This window comes from Oncorhynchus mykiss, chromosome 16 (assembly GCF_057628025.1).
Source record: "Oncorhynchus mykiss isolate SJ-2025 chromosome 16, ASM5762802v1, whole genome shotgun sequence".
NCBI lineage: Eukaryota > Metazoa > Chordata > Actinopteri > Salmoniformes > Salmonidae > Oncorhynchus > Oncorhynchus mykiss.
In genome coordinates this window covers 35,440,582-35,454,797 of record NC_143037.1, presented here as the reverse complement: position 1 = coordinate 35,454,797, position 14,216 = coordinate 35,440,582, and the positions used below count along the sequence as shown (strand labels likewise).

The 14,216-nt window shown below is 42.0% G+C and overlaps 2 protein-coding genes across 6 annotated transcripts in view; one reads left to right on the top strand and one right to left on the bottom strand.

Annotated features, from left to right (window-relative positions):
- Nucleotides 1-14,216, top strand: part of LOC110491843 (uncharacterized) — a 95,533-nt gene that overhangs the window by 28,485 nt on the left and 52,832 nt on the right. The window lies entirely within an intron of this gene.
- LOC110491844 (uncharacterized) overlaps nt 340-14,216 on the bottom strand; it is a 34,897-nt gene continuing 21,020 nt past the window's right edge. For 4 of the 5 annotated variants that reach the window (XM_090202582.1, XM_090202581.1, XM_021565639.3 and 1 more), the window contains 3 exons: nt 3,370-3,451; nt 2,795-3,152; nt 340-2,395 (listed from right to left, as the gene is read on the bottom strand). In XM_090202582.1, the coding sequence (XP_090058708.1) occupies nt 839-2,395; nt 2,795-3,152; nt 3,370-3,451 (1,997 nt within the window). In that variant the 3' untranslated portion in view covers nt 340-838. The remainder of the gene's footprint in view (nt 2,396-2,794; nt 3,153-3,369; nt 3,452-14,216) is intronic. The other variant, XM_021565642.3, reaches the window with a different exon arrangement.

Sequence of the window (14,216 nt, the reverse complement as noted above, 5' to 3'; positions counted from 1 at the left end):
GCCACTGCTGGCTTCTCTGAAGCTAAGTAGGGTTGGTCCTGGTCGCACTCGACATTGCCCTGTGGAGGGTGCCGTATTCCGGATGGGACTTTAAACGGGTGTCCTGACTCTGGTCACTAAAGATCCCATTATCGTAAGAGTAGGGGTGTTAACCCCGGTGTCTTGGCTAAATTCACAATCTGGCCCTCATACCATCATGGTCACCTAATCATCCCCAGCTTCCAGTTGGCTCATTCATCAGTCAACTTACCTGGTAAAATAAGGCTTGAATAAATGAAAAATAACCGTCGGTTACATTGTGCCGGCCCTAGTATAAGAATGTCTCGATTTTGGAAAAGGTAGCAGTAATATCATTTACATTTAATAATACAAGTCAAATAAACATGCTATATTGAAAAGTTTTACAATTGTCGGCAAAATATATAAATTGCAATCCAAGATAGTCTTTGATTAAAGACTAAGGATAGAAGGCACTTTCCATTGTCTGCAGTAGCAGTTATTGAACTATTTTCTTAAATGATCATAACTGATCATCTGGACATCAACTTATGTCAAGTTTGTTAGAACACAAATGTTGAACATTAGGAATCAGGTGACAGGCTGATGGCCAGGGCTCAATGTAAGTCTGCAGTGCAATGTAGACTCTGCAATGCAAATTAGTGCACTACACAGGGAATAGGGTACCATTTGGGAGGCACAGTAGTTTCCTCGTTGAACCGCCTTTAGAATGGAATCTTGAACCCTGAACATTTATGTCCCTTCATAACAGCATTTTTCTTCAATGTATACAAAATATAGAAAAACAGAAAACACTGGACAACTCTTCAGTAACTAACAGTTAATTTGGCATTGGGTCAAAAGCCTCATCTACATTTTGAATTGGCCAACAACTCTCTAAAAGTTCAGAAAGAGCAGTCTCTATTGGTGGTACTTGTTCATTCAGGTTAGATCCAACAAGCTCTTCGCAAGTAGTTCCCTCATGCATCTCTCTAATGGTTTTTGGTCTTCCCCTGCCTCTCCCCCTTCCTCTGCTTGTGGCTTTCCTTTTGCTCCCTCTCTCCCCCACCACCTCCGGGTCGCTCTGCCTCTCTTCCTCCTGCTCCCACTGTTTTGCAGATTTGTGTTCATTCAAATTCGATCCATCAAGCTCTTTACCAACAGTTCCTGCATAGATCTTTCTGCTGGTCCCTGGTCTACCTTTTGGTCTGCCTATTGGTCTACCTGTACTCCTCCTTTTGCTCCCACTCTCTTCTTCCTCTGGGTTGAAGTCAGAGTCACTGTTGCTCCCGCTCTCCCCCACTTCTGGGTTGAATTCTGAGTCACTGTTCTTACTCTCCACAAACTCCTCAGGGTCAAAGGTCTGTCGTTTCCTCTTCCTTCCTGCCCTGAGTGCCCTCTTCACTCTCTTCTGCCCAGTCTCTGGCTCTCCACTCTCCTCTATCATTACCTGTTGTTCAGTCTGACTCGCTGAGTTTGAGATGAGCTCCTGTCCCTCTTCCTTCTCCTTGGTCCCGTAGCCAAGGCCTGGGTGGTAGCGCTGGACGTGGCTTTTCAGACTCACGTTGTGGTTGAAGGACTTGTCACATTGCTGGCACTTGTACGGCCGCTCACCCGTGTGGAGGCGCATGTGGGACTTGAGATGGCTCGCTTGGTTGAAGGAGCGCTGACACTCGGGGCATGTGTAGGACTTGTCCCCGCTGTGGACTAGCATGTGTCTTTCCAGGATGTGTTTTTTGTTGAACTCCATTTTACAGATGTTGCAAATGTGCTGTGTGGGCCCTCTGTGACCTTGAATGTGGCCGTCTCGGGCTTTAATGTCGCTAAATCGTTTGGGGCAGTCGGGGCATTCGTAGGGCTTTTCCACACGCGGGTGGCTCTCCTCGTGCCTTAGTTTCTCCGGCCTGCTCTGGAGCGACTTGAGGCAGTACTTGCACTCGTGCACATAGCCTGGCTTGTGGATTCTTCTGTGAATGTTAAGAGAGACCTCGTTAACGAACCGCTTGCCACAGTCCTGACAGACGAACGGCTTCACGTGCTCGCAGACGTGAGTCTTCGAGCCTTTGGTGAACGTGCCGCAATCCGGGCAGAGCGCTGGGGAATCCCCTTCGGAATCTGAGGCTAGAAGTTCACCTACCTCCACCTCCGGTTCCCACTCCCTATCTGAGCTCTCCTCCTCCTCCTCCTTAATTTCTTCCTCCCCCTCCATTTCTTCCTCCACCACCTCTTTTTGTTTCTCCTCTAATAACTGACGTTTCTTCTTAATGGCTTTGTCGTCGTGAACTTCGTCATCCAAACAAAGAGTCGTCTCAAACACCAGGGTTTGAATGTCCTCCAGACCTTTGTTGCAGATATCACCATCGTTACTCTCCAACAGAAGACCACTTTCCTCCGCAGTCTGCAAGGACAATGAACAAAAATGAGCAATCGCTACAACGAATCAGTAATAAATCTTCAATGTACTTACAATTGGAACTCTTATACCAATAGTTCCACATAACTATTGGCTAGAGAGAAACACAATGCAGGTGAGGAAGGGACATCAACACCCCACAGAATCTCCCTAAATATGTAATATTCTATGGATGCATCTCAACCTATTTTGACTATGGACAAAAATACTGCCAACCTCTTGATTTCACTTAGTTTACAAATCATAGCCATAGCTGATGACAATTGTGGTTACTGGTTTACATGACTAACACCTCCCCATTAAAAGGTTGGTCGTTTTTATGGCTTGTGTGAATTTGCATTCATGCAGTGTAAACATTGATCAGTGAAAAATGATAAAGGCTACCTTCAAGGTCGGATTATTGAAGGTGCCTGTTGAGGTGCCAGTCTGAGCATCAGTGGATGTGCCAGTTGAGGTACCAGTTGACATGCCAGTAGTGCCGGTGGGAGCATCAGTTGTGCAAGTTGATACTTTGGCTGCTGAGGGAGACAGGTATTCAGCTGGGAGGTTAAAGGGCTGGCTTTTCCATTGGCTCCGGTGGTCACAGTGGTTGCAGAACCGGTTGATGGTGAGCAGGGTGTCTTGGATGAACTTGTCGATGCTGCAGGAGCCGCGACAGACTGGACAAGTCTTGAACAACGGAAGGAGGCAGTCTTCATAGACCACATACTTCCTCGCCATGTACACCGTGACAGAGTTTAATCTGGAAGAAGATATTTTTTAATCATAGGTTACTACCGATTGGGCTTCGCAAGCAGGCCAGACAGTGAGACCGTTCAAAAGTAATTAAGCATAGTTGCATGACACTTTTCAATTGAACAGTCGCTCATAGATTAGGAGGACAGGTGGCCTAAGTCGTTAGCCAATTCATTTCAAATAGTTCCCCACGGGCTACTTAAAAGTAAAATTTAAGTTTATACCGGTTCACATCCCTGTGTGGTATGTCCTCTGTAAACCTTGTATTGACTCCTACATTCTTCTGGATTGGCTGCACTTGGATGGCTGTAAATCGAATACAGTAGCATGTTAGGTCATTTCCATGTAAAAAGACCCATGAGCACCAACGTGAAAGCTGAAAAGTGTGCAAAGCTGTCAAGGCAACGGGTGGCTACTTTGAAGAATCGAAAATCAAAAATATTTTGATTTAACACTTCTTTGGTTTCTACATGATTCCATATGTGTTATTTCATAGTTGATGTCTTCACTATTATTCTACAATGTAGAAAAAGAGGCTGACCGATTTAATTAGGGCCGATTTCATAACAATCTGTAATCTGCCTTTTTGAATGCCAATTACATTGCAATCCACAAGGAGACTGCATGGCAGACGGCCTGTTACGCGAGTGCAGCATCAAAAGGACCTTGTGGCTGCAAGGAGCTAAGGTAAGTTGCTAGCTAGCATTAAACTTAAAATTCATGTTAGGCAATATTAACTAGGGAAATTGTCACTTCTCTTGCGTTCTGTACATGCAGCAGTTTGGGCCGCCTGGCTTGTTGCGAACTGTTGAAAGGCCGTTGTTAGGTTCCTAACAAAGACCGTAATTAATTTGCCAGAATTTTGCATAATTATGACATAACATTGAATGTTGTGCAATGTAACAGCAATATTTAGACTTAGGGTTGCCACCCTAACGGTTCCGTATTTCACTGAAAGAATAAACGTTTTGTTTTCACCATATCAATGACCAAAGGCTCGTATTTCTGTGTTTATTATAATTAAGTATATGATTTGATAGAGCAGTCTGACTGAGCGGTGGTAGGCAGCAGCAGGCTCGTAAGCATTCATTCAAACAGTAGCTCTTAGCAATGCTTGAAGCACAGCGCTATTTATGACTTCAAGCCTATCAACTCCCGAGATTAGGCTGGCAATACTAATGTGCTTATAAGAACATCCAATAGTCAAAGGTATATGAAATACAAATGGTATAAAGAGAAATAGTCCTATAAAACCTAACTTCTTAACTGGGAATATTGAAGACTCATGTTAAAAGGAACCACCAGCTTTCATTTGTTCTGAGCAAGGAACTTAAATGTAACCTTTTTTACATGGCACATATTTCACTTATACTCTCTGCATTATTTAAACCAAATTGAACATGTTTCATTATTTATTTGAGACTAAATTGATTTAATTTATGTTGTAAGGGTTAGGGAACTGGTGGCAGTGAAGTCAGACGCAGGAGAGCAGAACTAGGTAATAGCCGGAGCAGTTTAATTTCAAAACCAACGGCAATAAAAAAAATAACCTACATGGGTTCAAAACCCGACGCGCACCAGAAACAGTGCACAAGCATACAAACAATTCCACACAAGGACATGGGAGGTACAGAGGGTTAAATACACAACACTTAATGATGGGAAATGGAAACCAGGTGTGTTGGAAAATGAGACAAAACAAATGGAAAATGAAAAGTGGATCGACGATGGCTAGAAGACCGGTGACGCTGACCACCGAACACCGCCCGAACAAGGAGAGGAAACGACTTCGGTGACATATACCGTAATTTCCGGACTATAAGCCGCTACTTTTTTCCCACGCGTTGAACCTCGCGGTTTATACAATGACGCGGCTAATTTATGGATTTTTCCCGCTTTCACAAGATTCATGCCGCCAAAAAAACTGAGCACCGTCACATAATGTGACGTAAATCGAGCGCGCTCAAACTTCCCATCATTCTGATTACGTTAGTCATTGTCACCCTCATCATGGCAAAGACACGGAGAAATGCATATGATGCAGCTTTCAAGTTGAAGGCGATCGATCTGGCTGTTGGAAAAGGAAATAGAGCTGCTGACAGAGTGGAGCATTGTCAGAAAATCCACTATCATCAACGGGTTTCGAAAGGCTGGACTGCTGCGTGTTGAAGAGGGCAGCGATCCAACATCGGATGAAGCAATTCTGAGGCTATTCAACTCCGACACCGAAGGAGATGACTTCAGTGGTTTCTGTGCACAGGAGGAGGAAGATAGTGACCAATGACTTTCTTGGTAGGCTACTGTTTAACTATTGTTACAAGCCGTGTTTCGTTAAATGCCTATTTATTTTTGTTACAATCCGTGTTTCGTTAAAGCCTATTTATTTTTGTTACAAGCCGTGTTTCGGTTTAAAGGCTGTGTAAAGTTCATTTGTTTCAATGTACCGGTAGGCACCTGCGACTTATAGACATGTGCGGCTTATTTATGTACAAAATACATATTTTTTGATAATTCAGTGGGTGTGGTTTATATTCAGGTGCGCTTAATAGTCCAGCAATTACGGTATAAAAAAAAAGGGAACACTAAAATAACATCCTAGATCTGAGTGAATGAAATATTCTTATTAAATACTTTTTTCTTTACATAGTTGAATGTGCTGACAACAAAATCACACAAATTATCAATGGAAATGAAATTTATCAACCCATGGAGGTCTGGATTTGGAGTCACACTCAAAATTAAAGTGGAAAACCACACTATAGGCTGATCCAACTTTGATGTAATGTCCTTAAAACAAGTCAAAATGAGGCTCAGTAGTGTGTGTGGCCTCCGTGCCTGTATGACCTCCCTACAATGCCTGGGCATGCTCTTGATGAGGTGGCGGATGGGCTCCTGAAGGATCTCCTCCCAGACCTGGACTAAAGCATCCGCCAACTCCTGGACAGTCTGTGGTGCAACGTTGGTGGATGGAGCGAGACATGATGTCCCAGATGTGCTTAATTGGATTCAGGTCTGGGGAACGGGCGGGCCAGTCCATAGCATCAATGCCTTCCTCTTGCAGGAACTGCTGACACACTCCAGCCACATGAGGTCTAGCATTGTCTTGCATTAGGAGGAACCCAGGGCCAACCACACCAGCATATGGTCTCACAAGGGGTCTGAGGATCTCATCTCTGTACCTAATGGCAGTCAGGCTACCTCTGGCGAGCACATGGAGGGCTGTGCGGCCCCCCAAAGAAATGCCACCCCACACCATGACTGACCCACCGCCAAACCGGTCATGCTGGAGGATGTTGCAGGCAGCAGAACGTTCTCCACGGCGCCTCCAGACTGTCACGTCTGTCACATGTGCTCAGTGTGAACCTGCTTTCATCTGAAGAGCCAGTGGCGGATTTGCCAATCTAGGTGTTCTCTGGCAAATGCCAAACGTCCTGCACAGTGTTGGGCTGTAAGCACAACCCCCACCTGTGGACGTCGGGCCCTCATACCACCCTCATGGAGTCTGTTTCTGACCGTTTGAGCAGACACATGCAAATTTGTGGCCTGGTGGAGGTCATTTTGCAGGGCTCTGGCAGTGCTCCTCCTGCTCCTCCTTGCACAAAGGCGGTAGATTCAGTCTCATGCTACCACTAGAGTGAGTGAAAGCACCACCAGCATTCAAAAGTGACCAAAACATCAGCCAGGAAGCATAGGAACTGAGAAGTGGTCTGTGGTCATCACCTGCAGAACCACTCCTTTATTGGGGGTGTCTTGCTAATTGCCTATAATTTCCACCTGTTGTCTATTCCATTTGCACAACAGCATGTGAAATGTATTGTCAATCAGTGTTGCTTCCTAAGTGGACAGTTTGATTTCACAGAAGTGTGATTGACTTGGAGTTACATTGTGTTGTTTAAGTGTTCCCTTTATTTTTTTAAGCAGTGTGTGTGTATGTATATATATATATATATATATACTAAATCGGTACCGGCGTTGAAACATCAATCAGTCGACCTCTAGTAGAAAATAGAAAAAATTAAGAAAAACCCTTGAATGAGTAAGTGTCCAAACTTTTTTGATTGGTACTGTAGACATTTTAACAATTTTTCCATCCAAAGAAATTGGAATAAGCAAAGGCTTTGATATCCTGCCTAACAGATGGAAAAGGGGTCTTAGAAAAAGTATTACGGTATTAGAAATACATCAAAGCACAATGTTAAAGTAAAGATCCCTGCCAACTAAAACACCTATTTATACTGAACAAAAATATAAAACACATGTAAAGTGTTGATCACACGTTTCATGAGCTGAAATAAAATATCCCAGACATTTTCCAGATGCACAAAAAGCGTATTTCTCTCAAATGTTGTGCACAAAATTGTTTACATCCCTGTTAAGAGTATTTCTCCTTTGACAAGATCATCTATCCACCTGACAGGTGTGGCATATCAGGAAGTTGATTTAAACAGCATGATCATTACACAGGTGAACCTTGCGCTGGGGACAAGAAAAGGTCACTCTAAAATGTGCAGTTTTGTGACAATGCAATGTCACAGATGTCTGAAGTTGAGGTAGCATGCTGACTGCAGGAATCTCCACCAGAGCTGTTGCCAGAATGTTATGTTAATTTCTCTATCATAAACTGCCTCCAATGTCGTTTTAGAAAATTTGGCAGTATGTCCAACCGGCCTCAACTGCAGACCACAGATAACCATGCCAGCCCAGGACCCCAATCTGGCTTCTTCACCTGCGGGATCGTCTGAGACCAGCCACCTGGACAGCTGATGAAACTGTGGGTTTGCACAACCGAATAATTTCACAAACTGTCAGAAACCGTCTCAGGGAAGCTAATCTGCGTGCTCGTCATCTTCACCAGGTTCCTGACCTGACTGCAGTTCAGCATCGTAACCGACTTCAGTGGGCAAATGTTCACCTTCCATGGCAACTTGCACACTGGAGAAGTGTGCTCTTCAAGGATTAATCCCGGTTTAAAATGTAGATGGCAGACATTGAATGGCGTCATGTGGGCAAGCGGTTTGCTGATGTCAACATATTTTATCAGAGTGCCCCATGGTGGGGTTATGGTAAGGGCAGGCATAAGCTACAGACAACGAACAAAATTGCATTTTTTGAATGCACAGAGATAACGTGACAAGATCCTGAGGCCCAATGTCGTGCCATTCATCGCCCGCCATCACCTCATGTTTCAGCATGATAATGCACAGCCGACAGCCCCATGTTGCAAGGATCTGTACACAATTCCTGGAAGCTGATGTCCCAGTTCTTCCATGGCCTACATACTCACCAGACATGTCACCTATTGAGCATATTTGGAATGGTCTGGATTGTGTACGACAGTGTGTTTCAGTTCCCACCAATATCCAGCAACTTCGCACAGCTATAGAAGAGTGGGACAACATTCCACAGGCCATAATCAACAGCCTGATCAACTCTATGCATTGGAGATCAAATCACATTTTGTCACATACACATGGTTAGCAGATGTTAATGCGAGTGTAGCAAAATGCTTGCGCTTCTAGTTCCGACCATGCAGTAATATCTAACAAGGAATCTAACCTAATAACTTCACAACAATGTGCTGCATGAGGCAAATGGTGGTCACACAAGATAGTGACTGGTTTTCTGGTATCTGACCAACAGATGCATATCTGTATTCACAGTCATATGAAATCAATAGATTAGGGCCTAATGAATTTATTTAAATGTACTTATATGAACTAACTCATTCAAAACTTTGAAATTGTTGCATGCTGCGTTTTTATATTTTTGTTCAGTGTAGTTTAGGACAATTCTTTCTGCCTTCTGTGAGTTTAAATAACATTGCCTTGTGCCTTAATTCCATTACCAAAAACCCACATTACTTTTAAGACAATTTATAATTTCTCCCCCTCATGAGGAAGGATAAAGTTCACACACAAGCACTAGATCTGTTCTACGTATGCTATATCTATGCTTCCCGTTAAGTTTAATTTTACTTTAGATTTTGTACACCAGCTTCAAACAGCTGAAAATACAATAATTGTGAACACAGTAAAGAAAAGTTGAGTTTACAGTCCTGTACAGTAGAGGAGAACGGCGTAAAATTCAGTAACTACACAGTAGAGCACACGAGTTGAATACACTAATGTATTGTACTGAACTATACCCTTCTGTGCTGTACTTGGATGTCAACTTGTGAAAACGCGGTCGTCAAATAATAGCTAGTTTGAAGAATAATACCCAAATATGCAAAGGATGATATTGCATATCTATTTAGGATACTTCATCATGAAGAGAATGACATTCATATCCATAATTATGTGTTTCTGTGTAGTACAGATCAGGGACCCATGATGAAATTACTGCAATTATTTTACAGGTGTAAATCCACTTCACTTACTGTAGTTCAATAACCAAAATATTTTTTTTTGTCATTAGGGATTAGTATTGTCATTAGGGATGAATGGGCATTATATTTGAAACGGGGCTCAATTTGGCCTTTTTCAACATTACAAACCAAAATCTGTCTTTTCGATATACAGATGTTCTATTTAGTTTATTATGCCCCTTCATTAGAATTTTCTAAATAGATTAACAATTGTACATTCAACACTGCATGGGGAAGAATTATGGCCAGGACATCAGTTTGATGAAGAGGCCTAGGCTGAATGATTCTGATAAATACGCTCTGTTTTTATCAAACAAATGTTTTTGCATATATTTTCAGTGCTGAACCTGTCTGTTTGGTGGGGTGGGGGGTAGGGGTTTAATCGGCCGATTTTTACATATTTGTAATAATGACAATTACAACAATACTGAATGAACCCTTTTCATTTTAACTTAATATAATACATAAATATTTAATGAAAACATGTTCAATTTGGTTTAAATAATGCAAACAGTGTTGGAGAAGTAAAAGTGCAATATGTGCCATGTAAAAAAGACAACGTTTAAATTCCTTGCTCAGAACATGAGAACATATGGAAGCTGGTGGCTCAATATTCCCAGTTAAGAAATTTTAGGTTGTAGTTATTATAATGTGTCTACTTTCTCTCTATACCATTTGTATTTTATATACCTTTGACTATTGGATGTTCTTATAGGCACATTAGTATGGCCAGCCTAATCTCGGGAGTTGATCGGCTTGAAGTCATAAACAGCGCTGTGCTTCAAGCATTGCTAAGAGCTGCTCGCAAACGCAGTAAAGTGCTGTTTGAATGAATGTTTACGAGCCTGCTGCTGCCTACCACCGCTCAGTCAGACTGCTCTATCAAATATCAAATCATAGACTTAATTATAATAAACAGACAAATACGAGCCTTAGGTCATTAATATGGTCAAATCTGGAAACTATCATTTCGAAAACAAAACGTTTATTCTTTCAGTGAAATACGGAACTGTTCCGTATTTTATTGAACGGGTGGCAACCCTAAATCTAAATATTGCTGTTACATTGCACAACCTTCAATGTTATGTCATAATTATGTAAAATTCTGGCAAATTATTTACGGTCTTAATTAAATTATTATTTACACAGTTCGCAACGAGCCAGGCGGCCCAAATTGTTACATATACCCTGACTCGGCATACACTGAACGCAAGAGAAGTGACACAATTTCCCTAGTTAACATTGCCTGCTAACATGAATTTCTTTTAACTAAATGTGCAGGTTTAAAAAAATATATACTTCTGTGTATTGATTTTAAGGAAGGCATTGATGTTTATGGTTAGGTACATTTGTGCAACTAAGGTGCTTTTTTTCCCCACAGATGTGCTTTTGATAAATCATCACCCGTTTTGGCAAAGTTGAAGTAGGCTGTGATTCAATGATAAATTAACAGGCACTGCATTGATTATATGCAACGCAGGACAAGCTTGTTAACCTAGTAATATCATCAACCGTGTAGTTAACTGGTGATTATGTAAAGATTGATAGTTTTTTATAAGATAAGTTTAATGCTAGCTTGCAACTTACCTTGGCTCATTGCAGCCACAAGGTCCTTTTGACGCTGCACTCGCCACACAGCTTCCTCATGGATTGCAATGTAATCGGCCATAATCAGCATCCAAAAAGGCAGATTACGGATTGTAAAACTTGAAATCGGCCCTATGTAATCAGCCATGCCGATTTAATCAGTCGACTTCTACCCTGCCCATTTCTACAATTTCGCTTCTTAAAATCTGATTTTAAGCCTAACCTTTAACCTTAAATTAAGACCAAAGAGCAAATGTTTGTTTTCATGAATGTTTAGGATATAGCCAATGTTGACTGTGGCAACTAGTGACAACAGCAATGACTCAATTAGCCTAGTTAGCTAGCTTCTCTCAGTTTAATGCAGTCATAACACGTAGTATGTAATCGGATGGGATGATAAACTAGCAAGAAGTTAGTCTAGAGCGAGTTAACAGCAACCACTTAACATCTCTGCCGCCTTGCCTCTCACATTCACACCACATGGCCCTTCCCCTGCTCCCTAGTAGCAGCTGAGCTCTGAGGCTCTCTATCCATAGCTCTGGTTAATAAAGTTGCAAAAACAATACTTTTCTGATGCTTCCCTGACTCAAATCGGGGACGGGTCTAGTTGTCCTTAGGTCCGTTCTGAATGTTGTTTTTTTTAAACAAACGTATGCATATTGGGTTCAGAGCTTTCCTGTGTCCATTTCAGAACAGGACCTCTAACCAGGGCTCGCAATTAAGGGGACGACTGGGAACGATTTCTTTTTAATTATGTTTGGACAGTTGCGGGACGATAGGCCAGAAAAATATCAAATGCATACAACAGTGGTTCCAGTAAAAAAAAAAAATTTAACTAGGAAAGTCAGTTAAGAACAAACACTAATGACGCTGGGCCAATTGTACGCTGCCCTATGGGACTCCCAATCATTGCTGGTTGTGATACAGCCTGGAATCCAACCAGGGTCTGTAGTGACACCTCTAGCACTGAGATGCGGTGCCTTAGACCGCTGCACCACTCGGGAGCCCAGTAAAATGTTTAAACACAAAGACAAGACTAAAAAAATTTAGCTTAAAAGTTTATTAACTATGAATAATTCACATTACAAGCGCAGCAATGTGTTGTCTCGTTTATATGCATGAAAGTTAAATGCTATTACACGAGAACACCATTCTCAAACGTGCACCTGATGCAAGCGGTTCTTATAATGTGACAGATGGATATACAGCCTAATGGTAGAAAATTAAGAGGGAATATCTGAAGATACAACAACATGATTGTGCCTTACTGCCTTTGGAAAGTAGAAATGCTGGTTTCAATGGTATAATTAGGAAATATTCAGGGGTTTTTCTATGGACGGATTTTGGCTATAGGCTATTAAAAGCAAGGTAAGCTTGGCTATGTAAAACGTCTAGGTTTCAAACAATGATATGGCTGGCTACGTGTCTTATGGAAATGTGTAATATTAGAATATCATTCCAATGTTGGGCAAATAGGCCTATTAGAATGCACATTTTACTCTCTCCCAGCCTGTCTGTGGGCCCGCCGGCCCTGAGTTGAGGTTTTGTGTGCTGGGAGTTGCTGTGACATTTGCATTATCTATAGACTATGGCTAGCTACTATGGTATTCTAGAGAATATGGTTCTATCTCCCTGACACTATAAAATGTGCTAAGTATTTCTGCCTCACACAGCAACACTGCCTGGCTTACTTGAAACGGAAGTCTACTGTAGTGAGACTTTGTCCTTGTGTTTCTTGGCTATTTACATCGTTTTATTCACAAGCTAGGTTTTTCTATGCTTGAGTTTCAACTGTTAGGAAAGAGAAGACAACACTTCTACTAGTCAGACCCTCAATCTCACAGTTACAAACAGGACGCATTACCACGGTAACCTCCTGCCCCGTGTACATTTTCTCATGTGATATTTTGGTTAAAAAATTAAATGCAACAATATACCACATTACATTTGTTTTAATAACATTACAAATGCTCATCTGTTTTTTTGTTTTGTTGGTGTAATTATCAGTGGTGTAAAGTACTTAAGTAAAACGCCTTTACTATTTATATTTGACAAATTTTACTTCACTACATTTAGCTCCCGAGTGGCGCACCGGTCTAAGGCACTGCATCTCAGTGCTAGAGGCATCACTACAGACCCTGGTTAGATCCCGGGCTGTATTGGCCCAGCGTTGTCCGGGTTAGAGGAGGGTTTGGCCGGGGTAGGCCGTCATTGTAAAATAAGAATTTGTTCTTAACTGACTTGCCTGGTTAAATATATATATTTTTTAAATAAAATGTACTTTTTACCCCATACATTTTCCCTGACACCTAAAAGTACTAGTTACATGTTGAATCCCCAGCAGGACAGGAAGATGGTCCAATTCACGCACTTATATATAATATACATACAGTGGGGAGAACAAGTATAGTGGGGCAAAAAAGTATTTAGTCAGCGACCAATTGTGCAAGTTCTCCCACTTAAAAAGATGAGGCCTGTAATTTATCATAGGTACACTTCAACTATGACAGACAAATGAGAAAAAAAATCCAGAAAATCACATTGTAGGATTTTTTTATGAATTTATTTGCAAAGTATTTGGTCAATAAAAAAGTTCCTCAATACTTTGTTATATACCCTTTGTTGGCAATGACAGAGGTCAAACGTTTTCTGTAAGTCTACACAAGGTTATCACACACTGTTGCTGGTATTTTGGCCCATTCCGCCATGCAGATCTCCTCTAGAGCAGTGATGTTTTGGGGCTGTTGCTGGGCAACACAGACTTTCAACTCCCCCCAAAGATTTTCTATGGGGTTGAGATCTGGAGACTGGCTAGGCCACTCCAGGACCTTGAAATGCTTCTTACGAAGCCACTCCTTTGTTGCCCGGGCGGTGTGTTTGGGATCATTGTCATGCTGAAAGACCCAGCCACGTTTCATCTTCAATGCCCTTGCTGATGGAAGGAGGTTTTCACTCAAAATCTCACGATACATGGCCCCATTCTTTCCTTTACACGGATCAGTCGCCCCGGTCCCTTTGCAGAAAAACAGCCCCAAAGCATGATGTTTCCACCCCCATGCTTCACAGTAGGTATGGTGTTCTTTGGATGCAACTCAGCATTCTTTGTCCTCCAAACAT